Source organism: Lepidothrix coronata, unplaced genomic scaffold, assembly GCF_001604755.1.
Source record: "Lepidothrix coronata isolate B3197 unplaced genomic scaffold, Lepidothrix_coronata-1.0 Scaffold144, whole genome shotgun sequence".
In the NCBI taxonomy this organism is placed as follows: Eukaryota; Metazoa; Chordata; class Aves; order Passeriformes; family Pipridae; genus Lepidothrix; species Lepidothrix coronata.
Window position 1 is genome coordinate 1,872,176 of NW_016690324.1, and position 13,359 is coordinate 1,885,534.

At 47.5% G+C, this 13,359-nt stretch overlaps 1 protein-coding gene across 4 annotated transcripts in view; it reads left to right on the forward strand.

The window, feature by feature from the left end:
* KLHL3 (kelch like family member 3) overlaps positions 1–13,359 on the forward strand; it is a 58,133-nt gene that overhangs the window by 41,612 nt on the left and 3,162 nt on the right. For all 4 annotated transcript variants that reach the window (XM_017827869.1, XM_017827871.1, XM_017827872.1 and 1 more), the window contains 6 exons: positions 3,311–3,427; positions 4,377–4,526; positions 7,011–7,128; positions 7,838–8,035; positions 8,841–8,942; positions 11,526–11,654. In XM_017827869.1, coding sequence (XP_017683358.1) covers positions 3,311–3,427; positions 4,377–4,526; positions 7,011–7,128; positions 7,838–8,035; positions 8,841–8,942; positions 11,526–11,654 — 814 coding nt within the window. The remainder of the gene's footprint in view (positions 1–3,310; positions 3,428–4,376; positions 4,527–7,010; positions 7,129–7,837; positions 8,036–8,840; positions 8,943–11,525; positions 11,655–13,359) is intronic.

Below are 13,359 nucleotides of genomic sequence, written 5' to 3' on the forward strand. Positions count from 1 at the left end.
TCCTATTTGCTAATGCTTGAGATATATATTATTAAAAAAATACATAAAAGTATATGCAAGTGTGTGTGTATAACAGTCTGTACGTACACATATGTATCTATGTGCACAGGTGATGGAGAGAGAACTACTTGGAAGCAATAAGGTGTTTTTTAAGTAGACAAATAGTTCAAACATCTGAGAGCTGAATTGTCACGGCCAGATTTCACAAGAGGTTTTCCTGTTCCTGTTCTCACTGTGACTCTTACATGGACTGCAACCTGGCATCCAGAGTGTTGCCATCCCTGGGTCACTGGGAAGTGTTAGAGCTGAGTCCTGCCAGGACCAGGGAAGGAGTGTTGCCCCTGGAATGCCCCAGGGCATGTGTGCTGTGCCCAGGACCTTGTGTGCTCTCCTCTTCCTCTGCCACCCCCCAGCTAATACCAGTTGGCCTAATAAAATATATTTTTGTCTCCACAAATTTGGCTTACTTGTACCCCTAGGCCATCAGGACTACAAAAATTGTCTGCTAGCACAGAAATCTATTTTAACTGCAACATGGTGACAGAATTTCCCCGCCATTCAAAGATTCTCCTCTTTCCTTTCCTCTTCCTCTTGTATCAGCCTCTGCACTTGTACAGGCCTTTTCAGCACAGGGCAAAGGTTTATTTTGGTCCCTGCCTGCTCTTTTTGATATAGCTGAGTACTTGGAAGACAGTTTTATTAATGTTTTCTAATTGGCTCTTTAATTATGACACTGTTTGCAAGCTAAAAAATCCCTGTAAAAATCACGTTTATTTGCATTTACTAAAGATGTGTGAAATGGAGGGGCTTTCAGGCCTTGAGAATTGGCTCCTGCCAGCTCACAGCAGTGGCTAAAGAAATTTTTAAAAGGGTTGGGATTTTTGGATTGTGGATTCTACACAGAGTGCAGTAACTGACTCTTTGTCTCAGTCGCTGACATGCAGCAAAAGCTGATGCATGGTCTGACTCCTGGGAGTCTCTAATAACTGAAGAGACTGGGCTGAAGAGACTGGGAAAACATCTGGGCTGGCTCTTTCCACAGGTGGTGTGAGGAGAGGGGATATTCCAGGCTTTTACTCTTCTGTTCCATAGAGTTGGAATTTTACTTCTCCCAGGTTTGGTACGGCTCCTACAGCCAGGCAGGTGCCAGCTGCTACCTCAGCTGCAAATCCAGCTGTGTGGGTAAAACTGTTTTGGTCCATCCCACCTGGCAGCACGATCCTGGCTCCTGGGGGAGCAGCAGCAGCAGCAGCTGCTTGGGGTCTGCAGCGGGCACAGCACGTGCAGGGAGGGCACAGCAGTGGTGGAAACAGATGTGGCCTTTAAATAGAGATATTGCTGTCTTGGATTAAGTTTTTTTTCCCCCTTTCTCATAAAGTTAGGAGTCAGAACCAACGGAAGGTGCCAGAATCTGATTTTTTTTTTTTAATGCTGTTATTTTTAGAGTAGGCACAGCAGGGAAGCATCGGTGTTTGCCTAACTCAGGAATGGTCTCCAGTTTATTCCTGGTGACATTTGCCTCACCTTCCTTTAGACTTGTTCAGTGTCATCTTGTCCAGATGGGCTGTCCCAGCCCTGTGACCTGTCCTGTAGCTCAGCCTTAGTGCAGAAAAGGTTAATGAAAAGCCTGTTTGTCGGCTAAACATTTGCTTTATCCTCCTTCCACAGTCATTTGCAATTAAAAAGATCTCACAACAACCCAGTTTCTACTTTAAAGGCCTCATAGTTGAAGTTAAATTGTTTGTTTGCTTATTTATTTTAATTTTAAAATGCTTAAAGGCTCTGCAGTAGTTATTCTCCTCAGCATTTGCTGGGGTTTGATTACACGGCTCCCTGTTGTGTTGCTTAAATCCTCATCGAAGTGTCCTGAATTCCAAACAGTTCAGCAGGAGCTTTGTTGGCACAGGAAATGAGGCCGGTTCTTTACTGCTCTTTCAAAGTATATAGTTTAGCCCAAGAGGAAGAAACCCCTTTCTGCTCTGCCTCTTCTTCGTGGGGAAGATGTGTCTGCCAGGACCTCCTGTTTGCCAGCAACAGTAGGGGGCTGAGAGATGGTGCCCTCAGTTCTGGTTGATTTAGTCAAATTAGTGACCTTGGACCAAACAAAATGGTTTCTTGGGAAGTGGTGGGAGGGATGGAAAGAAAGAAAAAAATTATCTGTGCAAATTGGCCTGACCAGTTGGTGACCCCGGAGGGAAGCTGAAACCAAGGGCATTTGCCCAGTGTGCTGGGACGAAGGGCCAGTGATGCTTTCTTTGGGGAAAAAAGATAGGGTCTGTGGGAAAGGGCTCTGCTCAGCCCCCTGGGCAGCGAGAGCACTTGGGGAATGTTGTCTGTAGATCTGAGTTACGGATCAGAATTCAGAATTTAATTCTGCCTCTGTGGGGAAACTCCACTGCAGTGATCCAGATCCTGCTGTGCGGCATCTGAGACTGCACCAGCCCCTCTCCCTGCCTTGCTGGGTTGTTCAGAGAGCCTTCCCCACTCCCGATGACATTTTTAGGCCTTTATTCTGCGAGTGAGGCTCACAGTTATATAAGCACATGCATATTCATACCAGAGCCCACATAGGACGCTTCTGCCTGTGTGTTGCAGGGCTCTGCTGGCGCCTGCCCATGGGCTGTTTGTGAGCACTTGGTCACGGAGCCCAGGTCTGGATGCTTATCTGAACCAGCTGGATCTGGAAGTACAACTAGAATTTGGTTCAGACCAGAAGCCCAGTGTGCTCTTGTTTTCCAGCTGGAGCATCTGAGTATTTTTAGCAGCGAAGTGCACACGGTGCAGAGCTTCCGTGGCTGCAGGCAGGGCTTGTCCTGGGTGTGTGGGGAACTTGTCCTCAAGACTTCTTGGTTTCTGGGGTGGAACTGGTGCAGTGATTAAATACGAGTGTAGTGACTTACTGCGTGGCCAGGCTCCTTGGGGAGGGAGATCTCTGTTATCAGGAGTAATTGTTGTGGCTGATTTCATGAATAATGTCCAGTGCAAATGTCAGCAGGCTCATTAAGTTTCCCGGCTGCCTTCCGATCCTAATGTCCAAGGGGTATATGATTGTCCTGGACATGCACTTAGCTTTGGGAGTGATACAGCACATCTAGATGGGAAGTTGCTTGTTAATATGCATGGTCAGCTCAGCTCTTTGCTACGGTGGTGCTTGTGCTCTGTGCCTAGTCACGACTCTTTCATCTGTTTTTGATAGAGATTTTGCACCTCCATCCTTCCATGCTGTAAAATCACAGTGCTTCTGATTTTGGGTAGGTGACTGTGCAAGCCAGTTCTCTCTTCCCCATTTAATTGTACTTTATCTGTGTAGGTGTTTGAAGCAGTTATCTCTTGGATAAACTATGAGAAGGAATCTCGCTTGGAGCACATGGCTAAACTGATGGAGCATGTTCGCCTGCCCCTTTTGCCCAGAGATTACCTGGTACAGGTTAGTCTGCAAATAAGTCCTCAGTAATTGCACTTAAGCTGCTGGTAGCTCCTTAATCAATGGCTTGGCTGTTTGTGTCTGAGATGGGTAATTTGGTGTGTTGCTAAGTCTGTAAACAGAGGAATAAAAGCAAAAACTGAGTGGACTCTGAAATCAATGCTCTCGGTCAGAAACCTTCTTGTAAATGCTTCTGGGGGAGGCATTGAGCGGTTACTACCTTGTGATTTTTCACCCCAAAAATACCCAGGTGGTGGTATTACAGGCTTGTGTAGGGTTTTTTTTTTTCCCCCTCATGCACAGGTAAATTTAACTTTACGTGTGATAATTTTGGCTGAAGATGTGTTCTGCACAAAGATATGGGTCTGTGTGACTGGCAGGTGAGGTGCTCTCTGACTTAGTCAGACTTGGAGATTGTTCTTCCTAAATTAATTCCTGGGATCTGGGCCTTGATAATGAGCTGAGAATCCTCAAAGAAGGCGTTGGCATGTGGGCTCTTTGACTACTATGCTTTTATCATGTGTCTAAAAAAATCAATACAATTGGCATAAAATTGGCATTCACAAGATGAACCCATCATATTTTTTTTTTCCTCTCAGCTGTATCTTCTGATGGAATAAAAAATGCTCCACCTCCTTAAAAAGTCTGACTCAGATAAAAGAAATTACTTATTTTGTGCTCAGACTCCTGGTGAATTCTCCTCTGCTGAGTTAAGTGTCTGGCAGAGGGTGATAAAAAGCTCACTCTTTGTTAGTGGTCTTGGAAAACAGGGAGAAGCTTGGATGTTTTTCTTTGGGAAGAGCTGTCAGTCTATGTTTGTCTTCTGCATTTTTTTTTAAAATGTAGATACTTTGGAAGGGAAGTTCCAGGTTTCATGTCCTTTCCACAAAGCTCCTTGTGACCTGTGCCACCAAGTACTGGAGTTTAAATGATCTTTTGTGTGTGTTCTCAGACAGTCGAAGAAGAAGCTTTAATCAAGAATAACAACACCTGTAAAGACTTCCTTATCGAGGCCATGAAATATCATTTGCTTCCTCTGGATCAAAGGCAACTGATAAAGAACCCCAGAACAAAGCCCAGGACTCCTGTTAGCTTGCCAAAGGTAAGCAGAGCTCGTCACTTCGTGTCACCTCACTCAGCTTTACAGGTGGCATTTTCTGTCTTTGACAGGAGCTCGAGAGCTTGCTGTGCTACTTCTTCCTAACTCCGTGATCGTGCTTTGAAGTGTTTTACTCCCTCTTCTGGCATTGCCTGTGCCCAGCAAGGACACGTAATTAAGTTGGCTAAACGTAGTTGAATCGTTAGGGGAAGCAGCATCTCTGCTGCTGAAGCATTTTATCGGCCACGAGTGGTTTTGTGACTTGTTGACCTGTAGAGAGGCTGCAGTGCTGGGAGGGCTGGCTGAGGTGTCCTGGAGCCCTGCTGAGGAGGGTCACAGGAGGTGTCTTTTTGTTTCCTATATCCATAGTCAGAAGCCAGGAAATCGGGAAACAACAGCACCCAGCCCCGTGGGCAGGAAGTCTGAAGCGAATTTCAATAGACTCAAAGCAGCAACTGAATAAATAATCCTTGTTGCTCCCCTGTTTATCCTGCAGGCGTGTGATGCTCTGGCCACCACTTTATTAGTGAAGAAAAAAAACAACCACAGAAACTATTTTCCCTGTGCCCCAGAGATAGACACAGTTTGGCACAATGTCTCTCAACAGGCTGTCACTGGAGTTGTTCATAAGCATTTTGGAGATTCTAAGGCAGCAGGACCGCAGTGTGTAATTTTTCTAAGCACAAATGGTGCGGGGGCTGGTTTGTGGGATGGTGTATGAGATCTGTGCTGTTTGTGATGTTTAGGTATTGGACTTTCCATTGAGAAATTGTGGTTCTGCTCTATGTGTCAGCGTGTTGTGTCCTTTCTGCTATCGCTGAGATGAAGTTGGTAGAACATAGCTTTGGGGGTGTCATGAAGGGCTGACATGTCCCTTGTTCAGGGATTAAAGCAGTGAGGGATAAAAGGAACAGCAAACCAGCGAGTTCAGAGGTTCTCAACAGCCTCTGTTGTATGACCCATGAGCACAAACCCAAATCCTTTGCAGGTCTCTCCTCCCTTCTTTTGAACTGTGGAGAAAGGGAAGAAGGTGATGATCTTTCAGCAATCCTTTTACTGAGAAACTTTCATCTGGCCTGTAGGTCCTGCTGATGAGGGATTATCGTCTGCCACGAAATCTCTTAATTCTGTAATCGTGTGAAGCTCTGCAGCTTTCCATGGGAGACTGTTACACAACTGGTAGTCAGGTTGTTAATTTAGACTCAATTTGCTTTCTAATGTCACGTTCTCATCTTTGTACATCAAACAGGCTACTATTTTCATACTCTCCAAATTCTTTAAATCGCTGTCCTGCTTTTAAAGGAACTGTGCTTGGGAGTTGAGCTCATTACCCAAGTGACCTCAAGTGACGATCTTATCCCCTCAGCTACTCCCAGCTGCCTTGCAGAGGCTAAAACCAGTTTCCAATCTACTCTTTGTCTATATTTGAAGCCCTGTTATCTTGTTTCTAGCTCCTTGGCCTTGTAAAAATCAGATTGTCTTGGGTAGTGTTTGCTCCTGCTGATTTGCTGTGATAAGGGAGCAAATCCTCCCTCGATAGCCGTGGAGGGTTGAAGGAAATGTGTGCAGGTGTTTTGGGGGCTGTCTGTGCAGGTGCTGGTTTGCAGTGCCCAGCTGGGGCTCAGCAGCAATGCACACTGGGGGGATGAGCTGCAGGCTCCTGAACCCATGGGAGGTTTGTCTTCTGGCAGCAGACATGGCAGATTTGGGAAGAAACACACTGCATGCTCTCCAGGTATTCTGGCCTTCTCACTTTTTCACCAGGGTCCACCACTTGCTATTGCTGGGGGTGGAGCCTGGGGCTGGATGAACCCTTACCCTGACTCAGCAGACCGGTTCTTGAACTCCTGAGATTGCCCTTGATCCCCTTCACACAGCTCTTCCCTATCTGTAAGGAATGTAGGGTTTAATTCCTGAATTTGCATCAATACCTGTGGCAGAAAAAAGCCTTAATGGAGCTGACAAATCCCTTCCTTCAGCAGCTGAGCACCCCAGGTGGTCACAGTGCTGGTGATTTCCCCAGTGTCGCCTTCCCCACAGGTGGCAACACAGCTGTCAGGTTTTATTTGCTCAGTGGCATTGATTATTTTTAGCACCACCAGGGAGATAATGACTAAACAGTGGGCTGGCAGTAGAAATTATGCTGGAATCTTCTTCACTTAAAAATACTTTTACAGTGAGTCTTTCATGCGCTGTGGGGCCGAAAGGTTTTGTATTTCAAGGGGAAATTGGGCCGGTTGCCCACCTTGGACATGGTGAGGAAGGGTAAATGGGGCAGCTGTATTTAGCCTGCATTAAATTGGAGATAAAGTTTTCCCCCTTGAAATAGAATTGACTGAAATAAGTGTTGCTGCAGAGGCTTCTAGTTGGCCCGCCCCATGTTTTTTGGCAGCTGCTCTTGAGCAGGTTGTGGTGATGGTTTCTCTGCAGGGAGCAGCTGCTCAGGGTTATGTTTGAGGTTTTCTATCTGTTGTCTTCCCTCCCCAGGTGATGATCGTGGTGGGTGGGCAGGCCCCCAAAGCCATTCGCAGTGTGGAGTGCTATGATTTTGAGGAGGAGCGCTGGGATCAGGTTGCTGAGCTTCCCTCACGGAGATGCAGAGCAGGTAACGGGACCTTTTGCTGCCACCTTCTTTGTTTTCCTCATGCAGCTCTTTAGCACTGGATGGATGGCCTCAGCCATCCCTTCAGCCTTCCTTTGTGCCCCTGGCCTCAAATAGCTCTTTCTTTTTGCCATTTCTTTCCCTACAGATGTTTTCCCTTTCTTGTTCAGGTGGATGAACCCCTCTCTAGAGGGGTTGATCCTGCCTGCCCGCCTTCCATAGCCACTGTCTCCCCTTCATCATCTCTCTCTCTTTCCTGGCTGCTCCTTTATCAGTGTTTCCTCTCCTCCTCCCATCCCACTGGCTTGGCAGCCCACAGGGATCCAGTTTGCCTTGCTGGTATCCTAGTGAAAATCCAAGGAGCTGAGTCAGTCCCTCTTGGTGCTGAGGAGTGGGTGACGGAGAGCAGATCTTCTAGTTGGGAGCGTTCCTCTGCAAACATCTGACAGAGTGTGGATCGCCATTTGGTGTTCCCTCTGGCTCACAAAATTACTCACTCAGGTGTGAAATCCATCTGTGCCTTATGCTGCCATGGTTTGATGTGCGTTTCCCCTCCCATGTGTTTTATCACACTTGGCTTCAACACCCTTAACCCGCGGAAAACGCCAGAGCCGTGCCCACGTTCTCCTGGCTGCGTCCCACACCCTGGCAGGGCACCTGCTCCCAAAACTGTTTGTGAAACCGCTGTGACACCTCTCTCCTCTCTTGTCAGGGGTGGTGTTCATGGCTGGCAACGTTTATGCCGTCGGGGGCTTTAACGGGTCGCTGCGGGTGCGGACGGTGGACGTGTACGACGGCGTGAAGGACCAGTGGACATCCATAGCCAGCATGCAGGAGAGACGGAGCACTCTGGGGGCAGCCGTGCTCAATGACCTCCTGTACGCAGTGGGAGGCTTTGATGGCAGCACTGGTAGGTGGCTGAGCAAAAACCAGGCAGTGCCTGACCTGAAAAAAACCCACGTTTGCAGAGGCCCTGCAAAGATTGCAGGGCTTTAGTGAGGTTCCTGTAGAGGAAGAGCCAGAAATGGGGTTTGCTGCGTGTTGTAACCAACCACAGGCATGCTCTGAGCCATCAGGAATTGCAGAGCATCTCACCCTAGTTGTTTTCTTCAGTGATACAGTTCTTTCAGTCTCATTCTCTGTATGAATATGCTTTTTCTGGACTGAAAAGGGATTTTTTCCTTGTTTCAGTGAAATTTTTCATAGCAACACGAATAAAATACCAGCAAGGCACATTACAGGGTGTGTGTGCCTGGGATTTGTCTTGGCATAACTGCATGTTCAGATTCACACCTCTGCCTCTGCTGTAAAGCTTTGCCACTTGGTTAAGCCCTGAAGTATTTCAGCTGGTGATGAGTACAGTGCAGCAGGGTCTGGGGGAACTTTTAAACCTTTACATGGACTTTTTGTTATGCTTGAAAGGGGCTTTGGGGCTTAGAATCCGGACTCTGCTCCACCTCAGTGTCCCCAGAACACTGGAGAGGCAGCAGTCCCAGGGCAGGGGTGATGGGGTAGCATTTTTCCAGCTGCTGAAGAAGTGGCATTGAGATGCTGGTCCCAGCCTGAAAGGCAAGGGATTAGAAAATGGGATTGCAGGAGCGTGGCGGGAATTACGGGCTTGGGAGGAGGCGGAAGGCAGATGAAAGTGCAACACCAATCTTTTTTTCTTCTCTTTTTTTTTAATTAGAAAACCTGTGTATCCCCTTTTTAACTAGGTCTGGCATCAGTTGAGGCCTATAGCTATAAAACCAATGAGTGGTTTTTTGTGGCTCCCATGAACACAAGAAGAAGCAGTGTTGGAGTTGGAGTTGTGGAGGGTAAGAAAATCAGCAGCCATTTCCATCAAGCAAATGTTCCTGTGTCAAATAGAAGCCTGAATGGTTAAGTGCAGTAGGAGGCAACTGCAAGAGCTTTTCCATTGACTAGTTGGGAAAGATTGATTTTTATATGATGTAATTGCTGCAGTTTTTTCCATTCTCCTCTTTATCTTAGTGAAAAATCATGTGTAGCCTTCCAAGAGCCTCAGACCAGCCCATGCCTCCTGTGAATGCCATTAGGTGTGTGCAGGTTTCTTGGAACCTTATTCTTCCTGGGCTGCCTCTGGCTGGTGAGAGCTGGTGCTGCTGTGCAGTGGATCCCGTTGCTCCCGTGGATGGAATTCCCATCACGGAAAATCTGCTCAGAAACAGGAACACAGTTTGTCCCACAGCCCCAAGCTGGTGGGTTGGCAGGAATGCTAAAACCTGTGTTTGTTGCCATCAGGCAGGGCACGCTGTGCTCTGGTTCTTACACGAGCAGGGGCTGGCAGCAGCACAGGCTGGTGCGGCGGCAGCTCGGAGCGAGGTGGGAGCGGAGGGTGCTGGGGAGGAGGGTGGCAGCTGCTGGCACCTCTGTGTCAGCACCACACTCGAGGGAGCTGGAGCTGAGCAGCTTGGTTTGGATCCAGGAGAATGAGCAGTTTAAGTGGGAACCATTTCTTCCTTTAGAAAATCTGTTTTGAAGCAAGTATAAGGTTTTATTTGATGTTATCTTTAGCAGGTTTTGGCAGTTTCCAGTTAGTGCAGAGCAGCCACTGGCACAAGCACTGTTACAAACCATGCTTTGCAGTGGTTTGGATTGACCTGTGTGTGTCATATAATACATGGGAATGTGTTTATAAACATGGGAAATACATGGAATGCTTTTATGAACATGAAATGTGTTTAAGTGAGAAGAGAGAAGAAGATAAAAGTCAGAATAAATAGTGGTGATTAACTTAAATCTGCATATTTAAGAACCATCTCCTTCAAAATTGGCCCATGTTTGGGAAGCACTGGGCTGCTGGGATTTGCTAAAGGGGTTTGAATGCAGAACAAATATTAAGTATGGACATGAGAGATGCATTTCTACGAGAAGATTTTCTACAGCAGAGTTAGGAAATCCTTTTCCTTTGCTTTGTTTGAAAGTGCAAATAAGTGTTGCACGTGTTGGAGTCTGTAATTAAAAAAAAAAAAGAGGGCATGTGATTGAGACAAGAGCTGATCATACTGGTGTAGGGAACAAGCTGCAGCCTTCAGTTAATCCACAGGGTTTGCCCGAATGTGACAAAAATTGACCTGATTTCTGTGGATACTGAAAATACCTAAGAATTGATGCCAGCCAGGGAACTTTATCTTGCCTTGCTTGGTCTGGCACTCTTGCCTGATTCATTGACCAACATCAGGTAGGTTGGACCAACAGCACAAATATGTTTACAGAGACAGGAAGATTGAGAAGGAGGCCATGAGTGAACCTGAGGGAGAAAAAAAAAGAGCCAGCCTGTTCTTGGAGCCTTGCAAACACCCAGAAACAGGAGAATGCAAAACTGAAGATGATAACTGTTGCATGCAAAGAGTTGCACAGCTCATTTGTGGCCAGGCTCTGCTGTTATGGATTGAAAATTGGTCTTATTTCTGGGTTTTGTTCAAAAATTTAGGTTAGACTTTTTCTGCATATCTGTTGAGCTTTCTTAATGGTTGTTTGTTGTAGCATCTGAGATTCCTGAACTTGAACCAGAATGCCTTTGTGCTAGCTGCTTCAGTAAGGAGAATCCCTCTCTGTCCAGAGTTTACTGCCTAAATGCAAAACAGGCTGATAGACGATACAGGGAGACAAGGAGAGAGTATCAGTCAGACCCTGGAACAAAGGACATGGTGGAGCATCAGCCTTGTTTCATGTGTGATACAGTCCCAGGATATCTGATTGTGCTCCTCTGGTCTCAGAAAGTCTTTGTTATTCAGCTTTCCCTAAGCTGAGGTAGGGAGGGTTGGACACACTGTGCTGTGAGGGTGTCCTGGGGTATCACACTGTGCTGTGAAGGTGTCCTGGGGTATCACACTGTGCTGTGAAGGTGTCCTGGGGTATCTCCTGTGTTCTCATCACTTGGTATGAGTGACCAGGCTGGTCTCAGCTGTGCTGGCAGCATTACTGGGTTTTGATTTGGCCCAAGTTCTCCAAAATCAGGTCTAGGTTTCCTTGCAGGTATTATATAAGAGGCTATTGCCTATTTATTGCTCGTGTGATACTGTAATTAATGTGCAGTGCTGACAGCACACCTTGCCTTGTGGCACCTGAACGGGAGGAAACGCTCCATCAGCAGAACACGCTTTGGTGTCACCTCTTCTCCTGGGCCAACAAGTAATTTGGAAAATCCTCTGGGCTGTTGGCTTCTAGTTAAGCTGCTGTGTTGTACCCTTGTCTTAGCTGACAGCTTTAACAGCTTTACAAACAGGTCTGTGAGTCTACTCCGGGTTCTCCCAGACACCCCAGCAGGTTTAGGCACGTCTCCCCTCAGGCAGGATCCTCACCCGGGGCTGTCAGGTGTGATGGTAACATAAGTCAGTGGTAGCCACGATGCCAATGGCCCTGTGTGTGTGTTCCAGGGAAGCTCTACGCCGTGGGGGGCTACGATGGAGCGTCCCGTCAGTGCCTTAGTACTGTGGAGCAGTACAACCCCGCCACCAACGAATGGACCTACGTTGCTGACATGAGCACTCGGCGCAGCGGGGCAGGTACTGGCTCCCAGAAGTGTCCTAAGGAGCAGATGAGCACTCAGTTCTCCTCTGCTCGTGGAAGGGAGGGAAAAAATGTGGCTGCGCTGGCAAGTACAACCTGTTATTTGCCCCCCTTCCCATGAGGGGTGAAACCATAATTGCTTGGAAGCCCTCAGCAGCTCTCCTGATTTCGACAAAATCTGCCAAATTGTGATTAGTTTCTGGATAAATGAAATAATGTTCAGTGTCTCTAAGTAGCCCTGCTGACAGATGTGTCTCACGTGTAAGCTAAGAGTTCTCTCCCCAGATCACCAGCTGCAGGGTCAGCTGAGCATGAGAAAGCCAAGCTACACCTCCTATCACTGGGGTTTGCCGGATGGATTTCCATTTTGGGTCTTTCTGCAAGCATCCAGTGGGTGCTTTGCAGACCTTTGCATCACTGGGTGATGTGCAGACCAAAATTCATCTCAGATTGCCCCTGCTAAGCTAATTTTTAGTGCATTTTTTTGTTGGCGAGAGTTGATATGGAGGATTAGAGGAAAGGACATGTTATAAAAGGATTATATTCTAGTCTTGATGGTTTCTAACTTACTACATGATGTTAGGCTAGGTAGGGACTTTTCTTTGTGACTGTTTCTCTCTGAAAGGGGTGAGAGCTCTTATCAATTGCATTTAAAATCAACCTCAGGTGAAAGGGAATTTGTCACTGTTGGTCCTATTGCTCAGTGTGTGCTGTGGGTCCTCCCTGTTGTTAAATTGTGCAGGGGCTGAAATGTCCCTGCAGGTTAAGCTGGGGTGGGTGGGAGGTTCCCTTTTGAGCTGAGCAGTTTGAGAGGCTGCTCTCTACACCTTGTCTTCCTTTCCTCACTCCAATACCCTTTTATGACTCCGAGTGAGGCAAATTTGGACACACACTGTTGGTTCAGTTGGAAGAAGTTTGTAGCATCTGCTTGATGCTTAAACCTAGCCCAGTACAGCCTTACAGGAGAACAGAATGAGCATCTCATTGTTTACAGCACGTTGAGACAGCAAAACAGTTTGTGCCTGTAGTGAGATGGATTTTAGTGAATTTTCTGTGTTTGAGGCACTGCTCTGAGAGCTGCTTTGCCAGTATATCCCCATTGGCAACTCCATTGTTAGGAGCGCTCGTACTTCCCTGCCAAATTGCTCCGCAGTTTTCTGTTCCCCACCTGAAAGCTGAGCTCCTCGAGCTCTGGGCGTCACCGAGGTGCCCCTCCAGCGGGCACTGGGAGGGCACTGCCCGGTGCCCCTGGTCCCCAGCGGTGCTGCAGCACGATCTGGGGCAAAGCTCCATCACTGACACCGCGTGGGCACTGCCGGCACTGCCGTCCCCGTGCTGACATCTAGTGGGGACGAGGACAGTTGTCCCCAACTCCCTGGGGTGGCCCCAATCCAGGCTGTGGGGGTGTGCAGGCACTGTCCGGGTTTAACAGAATCACGGAATCATTTAGATTGGAAAAGACCTTTAAGATCATCGAGTCCGACCATTAACCCGGCACTGCCGTGTTCACTGCTGAACCACGGCCCCAAGTGCCACATCTGCTCATTTTTTGAACACTTCCAGGGTTTGCTGGACCAGCTTGGGGTTCTCTTCCCCCTCCTGGCAGGAACATCCTGTCTGCATGTGCCCTGCCTGTCTCACTGCATAGGGAGGCAGTTTTAGGTGGAAAAGCCTTTAGAGTGTTTCTGACTCTTTTACTCA